Source organism: Microtus pennsylvanicus, chromosome 20, assembly GCF_037038515.1.
Source record: "Microtus pennsylvanicus isolate mMicPen1 chromosome 20, mMicPen1.hap1, whole genome shotgun sequence".
Lineage (NCBI taxonomy): Eukaryota > Metazoa > Chordata > Mammalia > Rodentia > Cricetidae > Microtus > Microtus pennsylvanicus.
The window spans coordinates 32,723,380-32,747,954 of NC_134598.1; the positions used below are offsets into that span (position 1 = coordinate 32,723,380).

General features: G+C 45.0%; 1 protein-coding gene across 27 annotated transcripts in view; it reads right to left on the minus strand.

Moving 5' to 3' along the window:
* Window positions 1–24,575, minus strand: part of Anks1b (ankyrin repeat and sterile alpha motif domain containing 1B) — an 867,834-nt gene that overhangs the window by 35,524 nt on the left and 807,735 nt on the right. For 12 of the 27 annotated variants that reach the window (XR_012908611.1, XM_075954273.1, XM_075954275.1 and 9 more), the window contains 3 exons: window positions 19,617–19,691; window positions 13,446–13,574; window positions 11,494–11,565 (listed from right to left, as the gene is read on the minus strand). Coding sequence is in view for 23 of the 27 variants with exons in the window: in XM_075954273.1 (XP_075810388.1) it covers window positions 11,494–11,565; window positions 13,446–13,574; window positions 19,617–19,691 (276 nt within the window). In the remaining 4 variants the exon portion in view is untranslated. The remainder of the gene's footprint in view (window positions 1–11,493; window positions 11,566–13,445; window positions 13,575–19,616; window positions 19,692–24,575) is intronic. The other 15 variants (XM_075954277.1, XM_075954278.1, XM_075954269.1 and 12 more) reach the window with 2 other exon arrangements.

Sequence of the window (24,575 nt, forward strand, 5' to 3'; positions counted from 1 at the left end):
CTGCCCTGTGGCAATACACAGATTAATGGAGATGGCTTAAATTTAGATGTAAAAACTAGCCAATAAGAAGTTAGAGCTAAGTTAGAGCAGTGATTTAAATAATATAGTTTCTGCATGATTATTTAGGTTCTGGGTGACCGGGACGAACAAGCAGTCTCCCCCCAACAGCATTGTGGTCTGAGAATGACTAATGCCAGAATCTGGATTCCCAAGGCATTAACTGCAGTAACCTATGCACATGTTCTCAGTATCTTAAATCACCACTACTTACAATACCTAGTACAATGGAAACAATATATATCATTGTTATTCTGCACTGCTTAAGGGACAACGACAGACAATAAAGTGCACCCAGCACAGCTTCAATACTTGCTGCAAATATTTTGGCAGTTGGTGGATGCAAAGCATGTATCCACGCAGACTGCCCCCTAGCTGTATCCACGCAGACTGCCCCCTAGCTGTATCCGCGCAGACTGCCCCCTAGCTGTATCCACGCAGACTGCCCCCTAGCTGCCCCACCCCCCATCTTTCTCTTCCAGTAGCTCATCTGCGTAGCTCAGGCTAGCCCCGAATTCCTAATCCTCCTCCCTCAGCCTCCTGGGATCAGCAGCTGTCTTTCATTTCTTAATTGGGACTCAAATGGAATACCTTTTCCGAGTGCATGGACTCACTGATCTCAGAGCATGCTTTTCCTGAGTGTGTGTGAGCGCAGAGCGGCTCACGATGGGGTTGGGGGCAATTCAGTGGTGAGCTAGCAGGTTCGGTGAGAGTGAGGCTTGTGTACCTAGTAAGAATCATCTGTCCCTTAGCAAGAACAGCACAAAGAGGTAAAAGAGTGCCTCAGCTAGCCAGTCTTCCTCCCTGCCTCCCTCTCTTCCTTCTGTTCATGTGTGTGTGTCTGTGTGTGTGTGTGTGTGACAGGCAGGTGCACTCACCCATTTGTGCGTGGGAGGAGGCCAAGCATCAGCATCAGGTGTCTCTCTCTGCTGCCCTTGTATTTCTTCTTCCTATTATTATTTGGAGATAGGTCGCCCACGGAACCTATAGCTCATTGCTTTGGCTGGACTGGCTGAGCAGTGAGCTTCCACAGTAGTCTACCTCTGCCCCTCCAGCGCTGGGGTTACAGATGTGCACTGCCACACCTGGATTTTAGTGGGTGCTGGGTATCCAAACTCAGGTCCTCACGCCTGGACAGCAAGCACGCACCCCATGAGCCACCTCCGCAGCCCACAACCTCCTTTCTCACAACACCTCGGTTGCTCTCAGCATATCTGAAGCACAAGCTGGGAAAGAGAACACTCTCTAACTAGACTTTGGGTCCTGAGAACTCTGGCACAAAGGCTGATGGAACAGAGACCCTAGCCAAGACCATGTGACATGAGCAATGCACAGTGACCACTCCAAACACATCTCCTTGTTGGGAGGGTGAACTGCTACAGAGCTCATCAAATCCTGCCCAAATCGAGCAAGGCCCAAAGTGATACCCTCTTTGTTCTAAGCCTGGCCCATCTCCAGACACAAGGACACAAGACATCTACCCAGAACAGCTGATCTACACAGGATCCTTGGTGGAAGGCCCAGGGGACCAAGGCAGTAGCTCTCCACCTACGGATGGTATTTGAATTCTACCTGGTAAATGACTGATTTATTGGCCCCAGTCCCAGAGGCTGGGGAAGGTGGGGTGGGGTTGGGGCTGTGCATTTGCAATGCTAACACATTTCCAGGTGCAGCTGACGCTGCAGGTCTGGGGCCCACACTTGAGGAGTGACTGCTCTCAAAATGCAGTTGATCAGTGTGGCTGAACGTCCCTGTCAGGGCTGCGCCCCTGCGCACGTCACCCTATTCGCGAAGCATCCCGCGTTCACACCAAGCAGCTAGTTTATCAAAGTGCTTGACAAGCGATTTCCAAAAATCTGCCATTAGCGTTTAGCTACAGCTCTTGGTCTGGAGAGCAATTAGCAAGGATTATTTAATCCTTTCGTGGTTCCCAGGGACTGTGAGAGCTAACATCATTCTTCCCTTGAAATAAGAGTCATAAAGAAGAGATTTACATCCAGAATAGATAACGGTAAGACTAGGCAGTACGCCGAGGATGCACGGCTTCTTGTGAAGTCCCCGGTTCTCTCAGCCAGGAGGGGGTACCCAATAGAATACGCACAGGAGCCTCAGAGACAGCACAGGATGCTTGCTTACTTGCTTACTGAGTGTGTCAGCTGTAGCGAGTTTATCAGGCGGCCGCTTGGCATTAGTTCTGCAAAGTTTCTAGATGGGAATGCCCTTTGGCTCAATTAATGACTTATCTGGGGAAGTAGTTAGCACTTTGGGGAATCCTGGAGATAATTTCAAAATCATTGAAAATGGACACAATAACCAAAGGAACTGGCTGGAGAATTGCTTTAGCCAAGGGTTGGAACAGCCACTAGAAGTAATACTGAGAACAGAGAGGTACTGAAATACGTGTTTTTATAAACCCCAAATATAACTGTGGTTTAAAATAGACCGTAAAACAACAGGTACAGAACATCTCCAGTTTTTAGTGAAAAAGAAATGCCCAGGAGTGCCTAAGTAATCACTCTGAAGGATCACACGTGAGCGAGGTGTTAACAGGGGAATGTTTACCACTTCGGAGTGGTAAAATTAGTTGTTTTCCTTTCTTCCTTCTGTTCTCTTTTTTGGAAGCCCATAACTATGGCTTTGTATTGCTTTGCAGTAAAAAGACTTATTTTTTGTTAAAATTTTAAAAAATGATTTGAGCTTAAGAAGCCAGTTTATTGAACCCTCTTGTGTGTGTGTGTGTACACATGTGTAGGTGGATGGTGTCTGACAACCTTGGCTATCTTTCCTCAGATGCTGTCCGCCTTGCTTTTATTTTTGTGTGTGTGGTATATGTGTGTATATTAGCTGTCTTACTCCATTGATTGCTCGCTGTCTTCCTCCTCCTCCTCCTCCTTGTCCCATTGTCCTCATCCTCCTTTTTGAAACAGGATTTCTCACTAGACCTGGAGCTCACTGATTGACTGGACTGGCTGGCTGGCAACCCCCTAAGATCATTCTGTCTTTGCTTCCCACTGCCAGGATTATAGGTGTGCACCACCCACACGGCTTTTTACATAGGTGGGGGTTGAAACGCAGGTCCTCGTGCTTTCAAAGCTGTCACCCTGGTGCTGGGTCGAGTCTTTAAATCTCTTATTTGCAAATAGAACTTCAGCAGTGTGTGTGTGTGTGTAGTGTGTGTGTATGCATGCATGCATGCATGAGCGTGTGTGTGTGTGTGTCCACCTGGATTTTATGATCCACTTATGAGCTCATCGTTTTGGGAGACCTTACAGTGCTGTGAACAGAACACAGACAGAATACAGAAGGATATCTGGGTACAGTAACACCTATATGCCTAGAGTCCCAACCAACAGGAGGCTGTGGTAGGAGATTTGTGAGTTGGAGCCCAGCTTGAACTACACAGTAAGACCACGCTTCAAGAACAACCAAACCAACCCCAAAGTGGCATAGGAACACATGCTTAGGTTCCTGGCTTATTTCTGCTTCTCCCTAGCTCTGGAGCTAGCTAGCCTCTCTGCTCAGTTCCTTCATTTCTAAGACGGTCCATGCCGCATCCTCTTGGTACAGACGTGAGGATCAGACCAGACAAGTTAGTGTTTGGCATATGGTAGACATAGGTGAACTTGAGGCAGTGCTGGTATTCAGAGGATCTTAGGATGTGCTCTTCCCCAGCCCACGAGGCTGCTCTGGTGAGGCTCTGGCAGCAGGGAAGAGGTTAGTCAGTGCCTGGTAGACACAACGATGCATTTGTGTCCAAGACACCTCCTTATTTATTTGAGACAGGGCCTTGAACTTGCTATATTGCTCAAGATGGCTTTGAACTTTTGATCCTTCTGCTCCAGTCTCCCCAGTGCAGGTGTTGCCAGATGTGGCCAATGATGTTCACTTAAACATATTTAGAAAGACTTTAAGACTAGTAGAGATTAAGGCAAAGGAAGAAAGAAAGACAGAAAGAAAAAGGAAACCTGCCATCTTTCAGTGTGCTGGGAAGTAGCTCATTGGTAGCTGTCAGTCTGTGAGAGGTCTTGGGCTCAGTCCTCCCCACAAACAGAGTCTAGTGGGCCTCAGAGGAAGATGGGGACCTGGCTCCACGATTCTATCAGAAGATAATGATCTAAAATGCAAACCTCAGCACTCAAGAGGCCCTGGGTTCAATGTCCGACATCAAAATTTAAAACAAGATGAAAAAAAAATGGATTCCTCCCTGAAATTTTGGTAACAGAACTTTAAAATAGATCTTTTAACGTTTCCCCATCCTGGTTCCTAAGATGTCTTTCCTGAAAACCTTCTGCAGATCGCGGTTCCCCCAGAAGGTTCTGTGCAAAGACAGAAGAACTCATCGCGGAGTACTTTTTAAGGAAGGAGGCATTCTATCTTAAAAGAAAGAAATCTCCCAGCTTCCTTCTGCTGTTGTTTCTTTGAAAGCACAGGAAAAAGCAAAGACCATAGCCATGTTTGGACCAAAGCACCGCCTATTCTCCAGAAGTTTACATATTTGGAAAGTCACCCTTTAGAGGTGCTTCCAGCTTGAAAGTTTGCAAATAATACAAATTAAGGAGACTAGATCCAGGGAGACCGGTGGTAAGCTCCAAAATCTTAAAGTGCTCCAAGGTCCGGCCTGCCTATCTATCTATCTATCTATCTATCTATCTATCTATCTATCTATCTATCTATCTATCTATCTATCTCAAGACAGGGTTTCTCTGTAGCTTTGGAGCCTGTCCTGGAACTTGCTCTGTAGACCATGCTGGCCTCAAACTCACAGAGATCTGTCTGTCTCTGCCTCCTGAGTGCTGGGATTAAAGGCGTGCGCCACTACTGCTCAGCATGTTTTGAGTTGTGAGGGAAGCAGGCTCTTTACACGCATCCTTGTATCCGACCATCACAATAAAGCAGGTGCCGCAGAGACAGGCACAGCACACCATCCCTGCTTTCAAGGGGGAGGGGCAGCATGAGCCACCAGGCATTTAAATGGTGTCATGTGAGGAAGACACCAAGAAGGCTCTGCGCTATATGGGGAACGCTGCAGAAAGGGCATCGGATCAGCACTCTGTGATTAGGAAATGGTGCTCAAGTCTTAGAGCATGGATTAGCCGGAGAATCCGACCACTGATTTAAAAAGGCAGCACTAAGTGACTGGTGGGATTAAAGAGAAATCTTTCCCCGACTCTCCGCAAGTCAGTAATATGTCTGCAGATCTGTCAGAATACAGGAAGTGAGCAGCTTGGCTACTATGAAGGAGCAATACCGTCCCTAGGCCCCAGTACCCAAGCTTCTCAGATGTCAGGCTTTTATTAAACAAAACCTCAAAAGACAAAGCAGAAATGGTATTTTTCACCCCATAATAAGTTGTCAGCATTCAATGGCAGATTCTACTGATTCTTCACTAAACACGTATGAAAAAGAAGGACATTATTTAGAGTTTGCACCCAGAGAAAAACATCTTGCAATAAATACCCGGGTACAGATGTTTCTATTAATAGCAGCTGTACAATTTCCAAGACGTGGGAGCAACCAAGAAGAAATGGTAGATACGTCGTTACCTATTTGTAGAACTCGGTTACCAGGAAGGATGAGTTCCAATGTCTACCGCGAACTTTAGTTAATACTGAACATCAGACTGGCCCTAAGTACGACAACTAAGCCACACTAACGCAGGAGTTTGACAAGAGGGGGAGCTGTAAGTTCAGGAGCTGTAAAGGGGGTGTATGCCAACACGGTAATTCCTGCACCGCTTTTCTGCCAGTCTGAAACAGCTCTAACAGAGCACTTCGGGGTGGAGAAACGACTGTGGAAGGTAACAGCAGGCACAGGTCATTGTCAGTTTGTTTAGATTTACAGGACGTACGGCGGCAGGGGTGAGGCCTGCTGTCAACTATGGGCCCTGGGATTTACAGTGTCAGTGCAGCCCCACCAGCTGTAACAAGTGTACCGCGTATCCGCTGATCATGGAGGAGGACGTGCACATGTTGGTTAGTGTGCGGCTGGTTTTATGTCAGCTTGACACCAGCTAGGGTCATCTGAAAGGAGGGACCCTCAATTGAGAAAATGCCTCCGTAAGATCCGGCCATAACACATTTTCTTAGCGACTGATGGGGGACAGCGCAGCCCACTGTGGGTGGTGCTATCCCCGGGGAGCTGGTACTGGATTTTTATAAGAAACCAGGCTGAACAAGCCAGTCAGCAGCATCTCTCCGTGGCCTCTGTATCATTACCAGCTCTTGTCTCCAGGTTCCTGTACTGACATCCTTCAGTGATGGACCACAGTGTGGAAGTGTAAGCCAAATAAACCCTTTCCCCCCCAGCTTGCTTTCGGTCAAAATATCTCATCGTAGTAACAGTAACTAACCCTAATTACAACAGACTGATACCAGGATAGCAACAGACCTGACCACGTTGTTTTAGGGAGCATCGTGGAAGGACTTTGGAGCTAGAAAAGCCATTGAGTATTGAGAGCTCAGTGAGCTGTTCTGCAGGAGCTCAGAAGGTAAGAACATTGAGACCAGCGCAGACAGCGGAACTCTGGTGGCTTGTGACGGTTTCAGAGGGAAGTAAAGACTCTACCGGGCCTTTGGTGTGAAGAATCTGTGGTTCTTATCTGCTGGGGCTGAAGAATGGGCTGTGATTCAGAAATCAGCATCACTGAGGTGGAATCTGGGAAGGGTTTCCTGAGAGCACAGAGAAGCTGGCACCCAGTCAGGTGGCGCTGGTTTTGATGGCGTGAAAGGGTCATGGAGAGCAGCTGAGGGGCACCGGGTGGCAGGGTTGGAGCCCCTGGAGAGAGCCCAGGAGGGGCCACGGGTGAAAGTGAAGCCTAGTTATAGCCGAAGACCCCACCGTTTTTGAGATGTCAGTCTCATGGGATGACCATCAAGAACAGCCCCAGCAACGGAGCCAGCCTGAGTCTAGAAGAGAAGCCGTGTGTGCTACAGCGAGCAGACCCAGAGAAGTGACCCAGGCCCCTTGGAAGAGCTCAGAAGATCATGAATCTAGATAATCGGATATTGAATTGTTTACATTTTTGGAGTTCACATTGGAACTGCATCCTGATTCTTCCCTCTTGAAGTAGGCAAGCAATTAACTATTTTTCTTAACTTTACAGGAACCCACAGTTGAGAGACTGAATTTTAAGACTTTGGATTTTAAAGACAGTGAGTTTTTAAAGACGTTTCCAATGTGGAATGTATGTGTTGTGATCTTGGGGAAGAACGAGAAAGGAAAGGTTATGACGTGTTTCTGTGACAGGTTGACAAGGGGTCAGTTAGGCTGGCTAGTTGATGTCAACTTGACACACGCTAGAGTTATCTGAAAGGAGGGAACTTCAATGAAGAAGATAAGATCTGGCCATAAGGTATTTCCTTAATTAATGACTGATGGGGGCGGGCAGCCCATTGTGCGTAGTGCCAACCTTGGGCAGGTGTCCTGGGTTTTATAAGAAAGCAGGCTGAGCTAGCCATGATGAGCAAGGAAGGCAGTGAGTGGCACCTGCCCCCATGAGCTCCGCATCAGCTCCTGCATCCAGGTTCCTCTACTCCTTAAGTTCCTGCCCTGACGTCCTTCAGTGATTGACTACAGTCTGGAAGTGTAAGCCTAATAAATCCTTTTCCCCTCAACTTGCTTTTTGGTCACGGCGTTTCATCACAGCAACAGTAACCCCACTAAGACAGTCGGGAGTATACAAGAAGCATTTGCTTTGCCCCTTTCTTGCAACTTTTCTGTAAAGCCAAGCGTGCTTAAAAAACAGTCTATTAAAAATCAACTCGATTAGTTAAAAACCTCTTAAGACGATTCGGAAGAGGAAAAAAGTTTCACCTGAGCAAACAAAGAAATTATCCCATACTGCATAATAACGCGAATTAAACTGCCATCTAACATGCTAGTTTATCACGGCAGACTTTTAACTGAAATAATACACACAGTAAAACACCAGGAACAAAATGAAAATGAACTTGAGGAGACCGTAGAGATGGATGGCTGGGTTTAGACAGACACGGAAATCAGCCAGTTGTAAATATCAAATACTCCCATGCCTCTGGGAGGGGAAACTGCTCAGATTCTCCTGATCAAGAAAGGATGCTGTGGAAGTGATGTGTGGGGGAGAAAACCAGCTTAGCGATAGGAATGTTGTTGAAAGTTTAGTTTATGTTAATACCTTGGAGTATATCCCACGTTACTAGATATATCTGCACCCAGATGGTTTAATCTGGCCAGTGCTAACATCAGGGATTGCTTAGGGTTCCTGAAGCTATTTCTTAGGCTCATAAAGGGCCCACCATTTTAGCTGGTATAAAACTCAAGACATGCTATAACCTACTGCAAATCTAGGATGTGCTTGAACCTGGAGGTTGCTGGGGAAAGTTACTAATTTTCCATTGGCTTTTGTGCTATTAACGTGTACAATGAACAACAGTAAAATGCGTTGAGCATTCCCTAATTCCATGAAGCTCCATGGACTCAAAGCCCTGATAGTTTCTGCACGTCAACATGATGGCACACATGGAAAATTTTCTGTGCAGTGGGTTACAATAAAAAGGATGGTACAGTATAAAATACCGCCTAGCGTTATCTTGGGGCTTTGTGTACAAGGTGCACGTGGAACAAAATCTCATTATGCATACATAATCTGAGAACTGTAAATCAGATTACTTCGGGGCCCTAGCATCTTGGATAAGGGCAGTGCCCACCTCGTGAACTAACCTGTGCAGTTCTCCTGGGCTAGGGGTGCAAATGCTGATGGCTGTCAGCCCTAATGAACCGACTTCAGGAGACCTCAACTTTATTTTCGGGATTATTTATCAGGATGCCTTAGGCTGGTGGCAGTGTGGAGGCACATGTTAGGTGATGATTCTCCTGGTACAGGAGAATCACGTGCTTACACATTGCTCCCCTCCAGGGAGCTCTCAATGCAGTGAAGGTAGGAGTCACACCCTAGCCATCTCTGTGAGTGAACCTCACTTAAGAAAACACTTCTCAAAAATCTAATCTTCTCATCGGGAGTTCATTTCCACTAATGTGCATACTACCGAGCAGAAAACTTTTTTTTTCCTCAATTAAAAGATTAAACTGGGTTAAGTTTTGATCTGCAGCGCTTTAACCTAATACTATCACTGTACACTGACTTTCAAGAACATCTGTGTCCTTAAAGTATGTCCCCTGGCAAGAACTCGATTAAACTGGGTCTTGAGGCCAGACCACCATCATGTTAAAAGCAAAGGAAACATTTGGCGGGGGGTTTAGACTGAAATGAGCTGCAGTTGAGGCATGCATCTCAACTCGGTGAAATTCCTAAGTCAGAACACAACACTCCCAGGCAACAGCTCTGATCTTCACTCCTAGCTTTGCAAGGGCGCCAGTGAAGGCAGGCTGCGTTACTAGATGGAGACCTGAAATTTATTCCATCAAGACGGAAAATGAGATTGTATGATATTCTAAGAAGCAATGAGGTTTCAATTCTCATGTAAATGACCCAAAATAAACACACACAGGGAGCGAACCAGAAAAATGCCCCCAAAGAACAGAGGAACGGTTTCTAAATAGACAGGGTCCCCCCACCCCACCCCGCCCAGGTTTCATTTTAGGCAACAGAGAAGTATTTAACTCAATTATTCTCTGTTGAGACTATTAAAATGGCTTTGCTATTGCTATCAGGAGGTAATTTCAGATCCATTCAGTTTTGAGAAACTGATTGATGCTCATATCACAACTCTGGTGTATCTTAATGATGCTGCAGGCACAAAGCAATGCGTTTGTTGACTGGAACCCCGCAGGAGCTGGACTCCGGTAATTCAGTGACTAGTACAAAGAGATGCCAAGTTCATTTCTTAGGCTCCTGGCAATCTCTGAAATCTTCAAGATTTGATGATGGGAAACTTTTCTCTTTTCCTCATTGTTTAGTGGCGACACATTTTAGGGCAGACACGTTCTATTCAGAACACAAGATTCCCAGAATTATAAAACCAGGAAACTCCTCAAGGTGACCCAACCTGAAGTCCTTCTCTGGGGATGGAAACAGAGGCTCTGGAGTGGCAAGGGACCCAGGGTCTGCAAGTTCCTGCTCTCCAGTCAGACGGACTTAAACTCTGTTCTGGGTTGTCAACTTCTCCTCCGTGTGACCTCGGAAGGGTATTTAACTTCTCTAAACCTTATCAGCTATCACTGTGTCCTGAATAAAGGGACTTTAAGGCAGGAAAACAGAGATTATCAAGGATCAAAATGTGTTAGTACCATGCTCAGAATTTGACTACGGATCTCAATCATTTTGCTACCTGTTTGACCAAGATATTAAATTAGTGACTGTACACCAAGGCCTTATTCTCGTGGAGATTCACATATATTTGATTCCAATTAGCACCAGACACTTCGTATCTGTCTCAAAACTGCTTTAGCTCAGTGCATGTTTTCCATTATCCAAGCTCCAAACTCTTCGCTCACATGAAATTAATGACGATATGCTGGCCACAAATAAAAGCTAGGGTTCTTTCTCTAAGGGTCTGAGATTGGATTCTGATGATTTGCTGTTCTGAACAGGTCCCAAAGTCTTAACGTTTTAGTGCCAGATATTTCCATATGATCCACATGTCAGCTCTGGAGGAAGCGAGAACGAGAGTCTCAGGGGAGAGGTGAAATGTACTTTGCTTAAAACTCAGGGTTCTAAACCGGGCAGTGGTAGCACATGCCTTTAATTCCAGCACTTGGGAGGCAGAGGCAGGCGGATCTCTGTGAGTTGGAGGCCAGCCTGGTCTACAAGAGCTAGTTCCAGGATAGGCTCCAAAGCTATGGAGAAACCCTGTCTCAAAAAAGCAAAATAACAAAACAAAACCTCCCCAAAACCAGAAACCAAACCAAACCAAAGCAACAACAACAACAACCAACTCAGGGTTCTAGTGGCCACCGGTCATGGATGTTCACGATTACACTTTGCCAGTATCTATTGCCCTGATATGTTCCACACCACTCAGCATCAAATGCTCTTCTTATATAAAACCAAGAACAGTTAAGAAGAAGCCACACAAAGTCCACTCTATCTCATACGCTCCTGGTACCTCTCTGCTTTTGATGGGTTTTGGTGTATTAGCAGACTCTCCAGCGAGCGTCCTCAGACTGTCAAATTGGTGCTGAAAACATTTTCTTGAAACAGACTAAAGATTACCCCCAATCTGGAGAATGATCAGCATGTATAGCTAACTTTCATCTTCTAAAAATGATCAAAAGCGAATGTAATAGGTTCTAAATTTAGCAGAGAGACAGCATCATTAACTACAGCCAGATAAACCCAAGTATAAACATCCACAGAGCCCAAACACCTTTTTATGTGACGCCAACGTGATCAAGAGACCAACTGCTGAAGGAAACGGCGGTCTGAAAGGTGGCAATTTGTGTGTTACACCCGGTACTTAGTATTTCAGCTACTAAGATGAAATGGTTTGGCAAACTCACCCGCATCTTTGCGCAGGCATCTTGGGTTGACTCTGTCCCCCTAAGCTCTTTTATCAGCATAGAACCTAAATACTAAAACACACAAAAATCAGAAGGACATATTAAAAGGAGAGTTACAAACATGAGTAATGATTTGAAAGCAAACCATGGGCAGGCCACCAGCTAGGGTTTCTTGGCTGTGAGCAGTTGAACACTTTGACGCAACTAGCATTCACGGATCCCTGTAAATGGGCGGAACACGGCAGGGTGAGCCGTGACTTCTGGGGGCTATAAATTGATCTTTATAAACGTTGTGGCGTTTTCTGAAGATGTCAACTTTCAAATCATATTTAACTGCAAAATGGAGGTATCTAAAAACGTTTCCCCCCCTTTTTTTTTATTTTTGTGAGGCGGCAGTGTCTGCAGGAATAAATCACACTATTCTCAGTGAAATCGCAGGGTTGTCTGCGAGAGCTGAGAGGCGAGGCTGTGTGGCCCCTGCTCAGGCTTTGCAGCATAGATAATTAAGATGGGGCAGTTAGGAGGCTGAGACGCAGTTTTGGACATTTTTTTTTTAAATTCACAGCTGTGCGCCCAGTGCTTCATCCACCCTGGGAATGCTTGGCATTTGACAGGGACAGAGCTCGCTCCCTGGTGCAGAGGGACAGACGAGGGGCTGGATGGAAGCAGAGGAAAACCTCCCCAGCACGATGCGCCATATTCATGCTCTGTGACTGAATCGCGGGTTCCTGCTACATTCTCTCGTGTCTGACGGGACAAATAAATTCAAGCAAAACTTCTTCGCTGTCTGTCCCTCTCCATCCCCCCACATTTAAAATAAAATCAATTCATTTATCAACTTTTTACATCTTCAGCTGGTTCTTTTTTTTTTTTAATTTTGCCACTCTTCCGTACCCTTAGAAATATTTTTACATGTATTTTAAAATAGGGGTTGCAGAAGAAGTTGGAAGACAGCGTCCTGTTCCCGTGGAGGCACCATGCAGGCACGGGCTTTTCTGTCAGTCCCGAGGACCAGGAGAGCACAGGTTCACAGAGAAGGTGTAAGGCAAGGTGACCAAGACTCAGTCTAGGCTCTAGACCTAGGGCCTTGTTCAAAAAGCCTCAGAGATTTCAGGTTTGAGCTTTGGAGGAAGCCATAAGCTACAGGAGAAGGAGACAGCACAGTGTAATATGCCCAGACTGGGAGGAGATTACCAGACTGCGTCTTCATCCTTAAGGAAAACAATCTTAAGCAACTTTTTGTCCTTTTACATTTTTAGGAAAGTTTGCCCTAACTGAAATATTTCTTTTAAAGAGAGTCAGTTTCAAGGTTCAGCCATCTTGCCCCTACCCCAGTGTAGTCATGACAACCACCACCTGTTCCAAAGCCTACAGGACTTGCTGAACGTTGACTGTTCACACTTCCTGGGAAAGCACAGATCCCTTTCATTCCATAAAAAGGAAAAGAAAGAAAAACAAAAAACGAAACAAAACAACACAACACCAACCAACCAGCTAATAAAACCAAACCAAACCAAATCCAGTCCTGGAATCCCATCCCATCGCCGAGGACAGCAGAAAGAATCTTGTATTTACAGAACATGCCAGACCCGACCTCCTGAGGTCTGCTTCATTCACACTCCCTTCCTTTGATTTTACTTATTATTTGTGGAGCTGTGGATGGAACCCAGGGCCTTGCAGATACTAGGCCAACATTCTAGTTAAAACTGGGCTTTATCACATGGCTTCCGAAATGCACTTTATACAGAGGCGAGAACAAAACTTAACACTAACCAGACGCAAAGGGCTCCCCAAAGCTCCAACTACCTGGGCATTTTCAGGAAAAAAAGGAAGGGGAAAAGAAACCCTTCAGAAATGGCCGTGATGGACATTCTGGTACAGTTTCAAGACTGAAAAACTGATCAGGGGACACATCCTCTGTCTCCACTGGGCTCAAATACTGGGTAACTTACAAAAGCTTTGTAGTCACATGACTGGAAGATGAGCTTTTCTGGATGATGCTGCCAGTACTGGACCGGAGTTGAGGCTGTGGCTTCATTTGGAGGTCGCAAGGTGATGGAAGGTTCTCCCCAGTCCCCTGTCTGGAAATGACATTTATTTTAGAGGCAGTATATTCAGTGAGCAGGTTCATTCTCTCTAGCTAGTCTGGGTTTACCTAACACACCTGAGCTATAAATGCACAATGCATTTAGGTAATATTGTATGCATAAATATTTATTAATTTGTTTCTATATGAACTAGTTATTCTAATTCCTAAAGCTGAGTATAAAGGTCAAAATTAATCTATTTTCAGACTAAAACCCTAGGCTAACTAATTTTAAAAACAAAACATGAAAATGTCTGTAAGCAATTTACCAATTCATAATATTCTGTTACAACAGAAAAGCATGTTTGATTTTTTTTTGAAAGACTGACTGAAAATTTCAGCTTGAATTCCCTTTAGCTTAGAATACATAGTTCAATTTCAGTTCCCAGCTATGACGTTATCATGTAACTGTGAAAAATTTTCTGTCTGTGGAGAAAGGTTTTGCAGGTAAGACACTAAAGAAGACACTAAATTAAGAACTTACTAATGGGTGACAGCTAATTTCCCTCATCGGAACTCAACCGCATAGATGCAGTGTTTCTACGAGGGCCTTGCATGTACTGAGCTGCCTTCTGCGGTACTGCAGTGGTCCACACTCTGGAACGCAGTTCTGCTCACAGGAGCATGTGCGTGTATGTGCGACCCCTGACCCTGAAGCGTGTCACATTGATGGTGTGTCCTGTGACACACCTACCCACTAAGACCGACCTAAAAGAGGCCGTGCCGTCATCCACTGTCACTTGGATTTGTTTGACATGGACGAGCCTTTATATACTCCAAGCGCTATCCTGGCAGGTCTTCCCTTGGCTCTCATCTGACCTACATGTCACAGGCAGAGTCCGTTTTATTCTTTCCCATGCTAAGGTTTCTGGCTTCTCAAAATGCAATTCCTTGTTCTCAATGGACACAAGGAAAACTGGGCTATCTAAGTGTCTCCACCGCTCCTCTCTTCTAACCCAAACTTGGCTAGTCTTACAGAATTGTAAGACATTATTTTCCTCAGGTGTTAGAAGCGTATAACAGGGCCTTATGAGCTCCCAAACCAAACGAAGCTTGGCTGGGGACCATGTTCAGTGGAGTTCTAGCGGAAGGGCTGACACGCTGTGGGGGTTTTGGGAGGAATTTTCAAGGAGTCTCTGTCTCCCAGATGCCCCATCTTGGAGAAAAACAGGAAGTGTGTCCCTAGATCCCCAGAAAGGCTGTGGTAACCCCAAAGGCTCAGAAGCTGGCGCCTCCAGGCAAGGCTTAGACCAGCGAGCACCATGCTCTCTGTGCACTGTAGAATTCTGTTAGGTGGGACAGAGGCGGCTGCCAAAGGTACAAAGTATGAGGCAAGGGCTCTGCCTTCTGGACCTTTCTAACTGGCTTTGAAAAGCGGGAAGAAAAATTCAGAGTCCAGTAGAAAGGCACAGGCCTTTTCACGGCAGCGCCCCTGGAGCCTTTCCTTTGTGCGTGGCTCACCTGGAATCACAGGTGAACCTGGTCAGCGTCCTGTCCTTCTCTGGGCTTTTCAAGGGAGTGAGCGTCTAACGAGAACTCCTTATGCCCTTGCTCTGTTCTTAGCCGCTGTCCATGTTTTTCTTTAGTAGTTGGTTTGTCTGTGTTGACTGATTTGCCTAGTCTCTGCTATTTTTGACACATGTCATTTAAAATATATAATGGCATTTAAAACCTTAAACAGTAGTATAAACACTTAGTTTTGAACTTTATGCTTTATCTCTGGGCTCACTATTGAATTTTCTCTTTATATGAGTTATTCGTAAAAGTAATAACTAATTGCAGTTAATTTCAGGATTAAGCTTTTCTCTGATTTTATATTTTGACATTTTCTTTTCCTTATTTCTCAAAGTCTGTTTTTTTTTTAATTCTCTTTCTAGTCTTTATAAAGCTGGTTATGCATTGCCCTTAAGAAACCATATAGATGTCAACCTGACGGCCCTGTGGAACTCACTACCTGTTTTAAAGTCGAGTCTAAGAACCTTTATAACCCTGGAAACACTGCAGCATGAGCTCTTAGAAGGTCTCCCCCAAATCTAGCAAACGACCCTCCGGCATCCCGTTAAGCTCCTCTCCCTCCCACCCTCCCTTGAGAAAGCGACACAACACAGCAAACAGGTATCGAACACGCAGGTCACAGGTGACGCCGTTAACAGACCAACACAAGTTTGCACGCAACTCCGTGGAATGATACAAAAGGAAGATTTGGGTGACATCAAAAGATCCTTTGGACCAGTGTCTGCTGATGTGACAACCAGCCAAGCAACAGATTTTCCAACCCTACTGTAGCTAGCTGAGGTAACCCTTGGTGGAGTGTGACAGGCGGGGGCTGGGGGTTCTGCAGGCTGTCGGGGAAGGTCTGGGACTAGGGCTGGCTAGGAGTGGGTGCCGTAAAGCAGGGAAGTGGGGTGTCTCACAGGTTAGTGCATTAGGCATGCAGATGATGGACAGGTTCATCCTTACACTGTTGATTAGGCCACACGCCTAAACCTGAATGTGGCTCTGTAGATTTAATGCAGAGCTGCAAGCGAACGCAGACGCAAATGTTTACGTCATCCTTAGAAATTGTAGCAGCCATTTTGGGCGTAACAAACCGAGGCACGCGCTTCTCTGTAATCATCAAAGATCGCTTGTTCAGCCACCGTCTGACGAAATGAGGGGCGCTGCCATCAACTGCTCTCCCGTGGCTCCATTTGGTCCAAAAGTCACAGAGCATCTGCTTTGAGTCCAGAGTGATCCAATAGGGCCTCCCAAGAAGCTATGGGGGAGATAATTCTAGGGGAGGGAAATATAATCCCTGCTTTATTTTCCTCGGAGTCTTGAAATGTTGCTCCAGTCCAAATAGTTTAAAATTCCTCACAGGCAATGCATTGACCTTTCTGGAAACAGACTCCAAATTTCGTCATGCTTAGTGCTAGTTCCAGAAACGTATTTTCAGAAAGAAAAGTGTTCTTTGGATTGGATTTATAACTAAAGAATTTTTTCTTCCTGGAAATTCAACTTCCTCTCTCTTAAAAACATAAACAAAAACCCCTCCAATCTATGACTATTTAGATGAATCAAAATGCTGATGCTCGGTGCCTTTTTTTTTTTTAAAGAGTCAATGTGAAAGGAAGAACTCCAAATGGGCTTAGTCTGCTAGCAAAAGATAGGAATGACCTTGGCCTTGGGCTGGAATTCAGCTAAGCTAGTTGACTGCCAGGAAAAGACAAAAGAGTTCAGAGAACAAGGGTGCCTTAGGTCTCAACCCAAGGTAGAATTAAAGCAGGAATGAACCTTGGAGGAGCTGGCCGGGGTAGTTAGTATATGTAACAGCAGAAAATAATGAAAGATAAATGACTTTTGCCTACATAATTTTGAAATTATATAAAACAATTTCAACTTAGCTCTTGAAGAGCGAGCTACACATTCGTACACACATACAATACCTGTATTTCTTCATGCAATTGTTTTAGATTAAATTCATTAATTTTCCAGTTTAAAATTCTGATTAAAAATTAATAAAAATCAAACAGAACTAAGAGAAGTCGTTTGCTTCAAATAAAAAAACCCCTCTGTAATGAGGAATAGTCTAAGCTTGGAAACAATGGTGCAACAACAGTTAATTAGAATAAAAATGAGGACAATTTTGGTGGAGACCCTTGTCTTATTTAAAACTGTTTCTGACACAGTGATCTTAGAGGACTTCTTCAAGTAATTACAGAAGACACTGCTTTGAATAGCTCTTAACAAATGTCTTCAGGCTCTTTCTTTAGCGCTCAGAATACTTAGAGAAAACTCTTTAGATTAATAATCGTAATATGCTAAGAATTTGGTCATGGCTTAAAACTTCATTTATTTGGTATTTATTATATGTTTTTATGTATGTATTATATGTGTATCTCTTAAGGCTTTTTTGTTTCATTTTTAAATAAATACACTGGAGGACATTCATTTAACAGGAGAAACTATACATCACTAATTAGCATTTCAAGAATTCAACCTTCTAATATTATGGAAAAATATAATTTGATATTAAAGTTTTAAACAGAGCAGTTTCTCTCCAACAGGTATCCACCAACCACCAACCATTACTTCATACTCTGGATGAGCGGGAAGGACTTAGAACTAGGCCACATAAAAAATAATGCAATTAAATTAAACTTTATTTTATACCACTAGCTGAGAAATATAATACCACTAATTGAACTTTGTTATATAAAACTCACGGGTGCCTCTTGGTAGATTTTTATTAGATCAATGACTCAAATGCTTTTGACCTCTGGCATTTTATAAGGCAGCATGAACTGACATAGAGGGAAAGTTCCAGCTTGCGCATTCTACGTAGCAAACACGGACAGGGCACATAGGAAGTGTTCTTTATTTTTAATTTTCTTCTAAAGAAAAGCTTTCCCAGAGAGATCAGCAAACAATTAAAAGCCTTGATTATGACTTAGCTTTCAAACATTATAGAGAGGTAGGATATTTTCTAAGCCTTGTATAATTCTTTTTTTAAAAAAAATTTAAAATGGAGACTTAATTGATTTTTTTCTAAAGAGAAGCTTTTAGATCTCTTCTGCTAGGAGCTACTCCCACCTACCTGCTTATAAATTTAGATCTGAATATTAACAAACATTATTCTCTATTTCTTCAGCACACCTCATGAACAGCTAACGGGATTTGAGGTGACAATTGCTACTCTGAGGTTTCACTTTCTGTAATTCTGATGCTCTTCAGAGCAGGGGCACCCAATCACACGGAAGCAATTATATTTACCTCCCACAGCCACTAAGGGTTTCTAGAGTGCCACACAGAGCTCCATGCTTGGGATCTCTCTCTCTCTCTCTCTCTCTCTCTCTCTCTCTCTCTCTCTCTCTCACACACACACACACACACACACACACACGTATTTGGACGTGATCGTAAGGGAGGGTCTCCTACCAACATTCACACATGGGAGAGCCAGGGGCTGCAGCAGGTGTCTGAAAAAGTGTCCAAGAACTAAAAGCACTACGTGGTCATGCAGCTGTTCGTTGCCGAACGTGCTCTATGGAGGAGGAGCAGGGACGGCCACGTCTGAACACTGCAAATCTGATGTTAGCGCTGTGCACTTGGGAGGGGGACTCGGGGTCACGGAGCACCAGGGCAGGCAGTGTGCAGACATCAGGGTCCTCAAGAGCCAGAAGTCCCATGCACGGGAGGATGGATGTACCTAACGCAGCACCCCCAGAGAAGCCTTTCACATGCCACCCCAAGAATTTCCAGTGATTCTCAACCAAGTGTCTCGAGCTCCCAGACCACAGACTAGCCAATGGGGAAGGTTTCGGCGGCTGTGGAGATAGAATTGTAATTTAAAATATAAAATGTAAAATCTATGCCAGAATGTTTTTGTTTCAAGTGATTTTTTTCTGAAGTATACAAATGTGAAACATGACTATTCAAATATTAAGCAGCTCAGAATAAAATGGGTCACAATTTCATATGCATTCCTAAGATCAAATCAATGCTGCCAAACGGGAAAAGGCTGAGAACCACCGTGTTGCTCTGAGAATGCCCATCCTCCTCCCGGGCTCTTCTCCCCCAACATCTCTATCAGTTGCAGGGAATCTCATGCAAGTCAAGTATTTCTCACAAATAAAGTGCATGGACCCTCAGAGTCACTGGACACAAAATACAAAATAGCTGTGGACATGAAGTACGAAAGGGGAAGAATGAGGCGGATATATACATGTCTCTCTAAGATATCAATTTACCCTTTGCCTTTTCCCTGTAAAAGCAAGGTTAAGACAGACACCCAGGATGAAAGCCAAAACTCACACAGGACAGGTTTTAATCGTGGATTACCAAACCAAGGCTGTTTCTCATTTTAGGACAGTGTTTACACGCCAACCAGTCACGAAGCACAGCGAATGGAGGGTCATAGACAAAGCATCTCGGAAGCCACCAGACAGCACAAATTTTCCGCATTGCTGGGACGCAGTACCTTGGGCTTAGTGACACAAGACCGCAACACAGCACACAGTGAGTTGAGAAAGAGAAACACAATCATCTGTGGCCTTACATTATGGACCTGATGGATCGCTGAGAAAGGAAATCCAGCGTTCTGATTCGTCCATATTTCACAGACAGACGACTGCTGGTATAAACAGAAAACTGTCTTATCTTGTCAATATTTAAAACATGGCAGCTACCCACGTCTATCCAAGAGGGGAGGGAGAACAGCAGAATACACAAGTTACATTTCTTTAAAAAAAAATAAAAGAATGCCTGGGGCATTCAAGGTTTAATAATTGACTTCCAAGTCTTTCATTTTGCTTAAAAGTATGTTGGGTTGACTGGGAGGGGGCGGGGGCAGGGGGCGAGACCATTTACGCATTAGTGCTGCATCAAGGGAAATTACCAATAAATCCACACCTCAGAAAAAGCAAACTATTTTTTACTTTTGCCATAAAGAAAAAGCAGCATCCTTTCCCTCTTCACAGTGTTATTTTCAGAAAGTAATTATTTCATTGAATTCAAGACAGATGGGTAAGGAAATCTTTAAAAATCAGTTAAACATCTGGATGTTCTTATCCTCAATGGTCAAAAATAAACAGTAAATGGCTACCAGCGGTCTCTAGGGCAGGGCCCTGGGGCTGAGGAACCACAGGAGCTTGATCCCCTGTAGCAGAGGGTGTTTTGGAAAACCCCGCCCGGTTGAGGGGGAGGGACCAGGGCTAGGGAATCTCAGCAGCCATTTAGGGGTGCAGTGAGCCAGCATCTTCTTAACTGGGCTCTCCACTACCCGAGCAGGAATCTAAAACTGTAGTGCGTGCTCAGAATCAAATGCTCCACCAACCCACACCCCCTCCCGGGTGCTGTGGCAGAGACTTCCATATAACCTGTGGTGCTCGTGGCCCGACTCTTTCGGAGTCCTTCCCGTGAATGTTGTCACCATGAGACACACTGTAACAAATAGGCTATGTGATCCTAGGACTTGGGAGGTCAAGGCAGGAGGTTTGCTCAGCTACAGAGGGAAACTGTCAAAAACCAGAGTCCTTCTCCTCCCCCCAAATAAAACCCAAAACACTGAAACTGAATAATAGGATATGGTCTGAAGTCACTTAGCAAGTCCCATGTGTGGAGCGGACAAAGATCAGTGCAGGGAGGGGACACATACACCCACAATATGTCTCTGAAACCCACCGAGGGGAAGTTTCAGCCATTAACAAACTATGGGAGCCAGCTCGTCCGTCCGGATTAAGTTTCCTCCTCTCCCACCATCGCAGAGACAGATGTCAGCATCTCTCTCGTTAAGATGCTTCCCCACCGCACTGTGCCTTTGCTTTTGGTCCTCTGCCGTCTGCCCAGTGCGCTGGAGGCAGAGTCCAGATTCCTGGTACTCCGTAAGGGAGCTACATCCCTGGGGTCTGGCCATCTCCAATTTATTGCTCCCACTTGAAGCTTCAAGCCATTTTCTCTACAAAGAGGATGTCTTCCTATTTCCCAAAAATTCATTCTCCAGCAAGTCAAGTCTTGGGGCTATTAACCCTACCTTCCCTATCCCTAATAGCTTCTTTCTGATTTAAAAGTACAGTGTCCCTCAGTCTCTATGAAGGATCGGTTCCAGGGCATAACCTACCCACACCTCCTGCACACTGGAAAGAACGTAACACATGGGTGTATACTGTCTCGGGAAGAATGACAAAGTCATGCAGCATGTTCAGTACTTTTGATCTGCTGTTAGTTGCGTCGACGGAGGGCCACCTGTACAGACTCCAGGCTTAGTTGGATTACTGTCTTTACTGGCACTAAATGTATTCATAGGATGCCCTCAACCCGGTGAACCCTCTCACCCACATCATGAGTAAATTCTGCCATGTGAGTCAAAGCCTCTAGCTCTTGTATGGACTAGGAGCTAACATGCCACCAGTCACCGAGAGGACTTCAACATCCAGAGAGACCAAGTGACTGGCTGGGGTCCCACGGAGTTGGCATATATACTAACTTCTGGGAACTTGTGTAGGACTTCACCAGAAGGCAGAGGGCCCACTGAGAGAGGCTTGGATTTCTGAGCTGCAGGCAAATACCTGGAAATGGGGCTGCTCCCCCGGACAGTCTCAACTCCATAGTTACCAAAACACGTAAAAGTTTCATTCCCTTTTCACCCTTAGTTTTTAATGGACCAGACTCTCACAGGTAGGTAGCATAGCTTCCTGGTCACTTTCAGTCATGAAGTGACTGGAAGATAGAAAAGATGTAATATACTATCTCGTTGCAGATTCTAACTTTTCCCTCCTCAGGATGGGCCAGTTTTGGGATGTAGGACACCAGAGGTAGTGAGTAGGGCTGAACTCTATCTTCCTCTAGGAGGAAGGGGTGGGAGGTGTGCTCTCTCTTGGCATGTCTTCTCTGTGTTTCGTTCAGAGGAGGACTTGGGGAAAAGATACGGTCTTTCTCTTGTGAGCTGATTGCGTCCGATAGTTGGTGCTACTGTTCAGTACACACTAGTATGGCGTGCAGGGGTGGGCTCACCACTCTGCTTTCTCACTGCACACCCATGCCACTCACGTGGCATGCACACATCCTGGCCGGATAGAACAGAAGGCAGACTTTTGGACTGCTCATGGTCTTTTCCAGGACACACCTGTCTGTCCTCTGAGGCGCAGCAGGTGCTAAGTGCATCCAAATCTATCTTGGGTAAAGATGCCCCTATGGGTGTCCCCTGAGCCCCTTTCCAGCCCTATGATGGGAAAGCACAAGGGCAGACTGCCCTGTATTCCATGGGGATGGAGGAAAAGCCTCAACCCTTTTTCAGGGACTCCGCTCTCTGCCTGTCCCCAGCACTGAGCCTTCTGCCTGGGGACAAGACCCTGACATTGGCAGGACAGGCCTCACTGATTTTGGAAAACCCTGAGCAGGTGTGAGCCTCTTGTGTCAGCAGCTTCTCTCTAGGATGTCCAGTGTTTAGTTTCTGCAGGGTAATGTCCTCTTAGTGTGCTGTTATATGGCGGTATCTTCTGATCATAATACTACCAGAGCTAAGCAATGTCAAGAGTGCCTGACGCAACTCGTATTTGACAATGTATTCTCTCTGCTCACATATACTGAAGACTTCATGCGTGATTCTGCCCATTGTAGCTGCTACAATAGCTAGTTTCTGTGGATAAGCAGTCTTGGGTGCACAAGGAGTAAAAACTTCAAGATTCCCAATACCTGTGTGAGTCGTTGTAAATGGTGAAAAGTCTGATTTTTAAAAGACATCTTAAACAAAGGGAAGTTAATTAGCTGTCTTGGTTAGGAAGATTTTTTTTTCAAGTAGACACATTCCAGAGAGCCCAGTTGTTCTGCTGGCAGTAAATAATTTGCCAGATCTACTTGCCCTCAAGGTCAGGCAGGTGAGCTGTAACAGATGACTTCCTAATATGAGATGGCCCTTCTCCTAGACAGGACCACGAGACTAAACACAGGTGAAGCCTTCAGTATGGACACTCACTCTATCTATGAAGATACAATTGCAGCACACAACACGTGCTGGGATTTCAAAGCTTTAAGAAAGAGAAGAAAGTACCAAGGACATCATTTTGTCTAGGATGGGAGGTGTTCTAAAAAACTGATGACTTAAAGCCATCTTTTTTTCAATAATTTAAATTATGCGTTTAATATATTATGTGGGTTTATGCACATGAGCTCAGTGCCCTCAAAGGCCAGAAGAGAGGATTAAATTCCCTGGAGCTGGCGTCACAGGCACTTGTCATGGGTCCCCTGCCAGAGCAGTACACGCTCCTAACCATCCCCCAGCCCCTAAAGCTAAGTTTTAATGACCCTTTAGAATATCTTCATCTGCAAAAGACAGTTCTTGGCTTACTTGTTTTATCAGGCCAACTCAACACCCACTCTATATGAGAGAGGGATTTTTTTTTTCCCACAGCTAACTTTTCAGAGGCCCAGAACACAGGAGGTATTCAGATGTATGTATGTATGGAATCCATGAGGAGCTTTTGGTAAATGGTACTGTATTGCAGAGAGAGTCAGCACTGTTATTCATTGGTCTATTTTATTATTGCCATTCGTACCACTAGTAAACCAATCCACTACCAACACACTTCCCGTAAGACGTTTCAGAGATTAACCTTACAGAGTTCTAAGAAGAAGAAAAAAAGAAGAGGAAGGAGAGGAGGAGGAAGAAGAGGAAAGGGAAGAAGGAAGAATATGAAGGAGAGGAGGAGAAGAAGAAGAAGAGGAGGAGGAGAAGGAGGAGGAGGAGGAATAGTAGCAGTAGTAGTAGTAGGAGGAGGAGAATGAGGAGGAAGAGGAGGAGGAGGAAGAGGAGGAAGAAGAGGAGGAGGAAGAAGAAGAAGAAGCAGCAGCAGAAATCCTTATTTTTTCCTGATGAAGGCTAACAAAAGGCTGCCTGCTTTGCTGGAGAGATGGAACTCTTGCCACTCTGTAGCAGAGGCTGCTGCAGAGCTTGAAGACAGAGCTGCAGAAGAACATTGTCTCTCTGCTGTTTCATTTGCCTATCAGTGTTTCCCCAGCGCCCTGTCCACATAGACTGCAAAAGCTGATTTAGTTTGTCTGAGCTGGAATTACTATGAAATCCAAATAAATGGGTTTAAGTAAAGATAAGGTAGTCCTTCAGGGTTTTGTTTTTTCCACATTTATTTGTACAAGGATGGAGGCCAGAGGACAACCCATGGTCTGTGGGTTCTGGGGACCAGAGTCAGGTCTTCAGGTTTGGCGTTAAATGCCTTTACCCTCTCGGCCATCTTGCCAGCCACAGTAGTCTTATAATTGCGACAAAAGCAATAACATAATTTTACTTCTTTGATGGCAGTTAATACTCATTAGAAGGAATAAAATTAGGCTGGGTATGATGGTGCACACCTTTAATATCAGTACTCAGGAAGCAGAGGCAGGGGGATCTCTGTGAGTTTGAGGCCAGCCTGGTCTATCTAGGAAGTTAGGACCCTGTCTCAAAAAGTCAGAGAAAAAAGAAGAATGGAAGGAAGGAAGGAAGGGAGGGAGGGAGGGAGGGAGG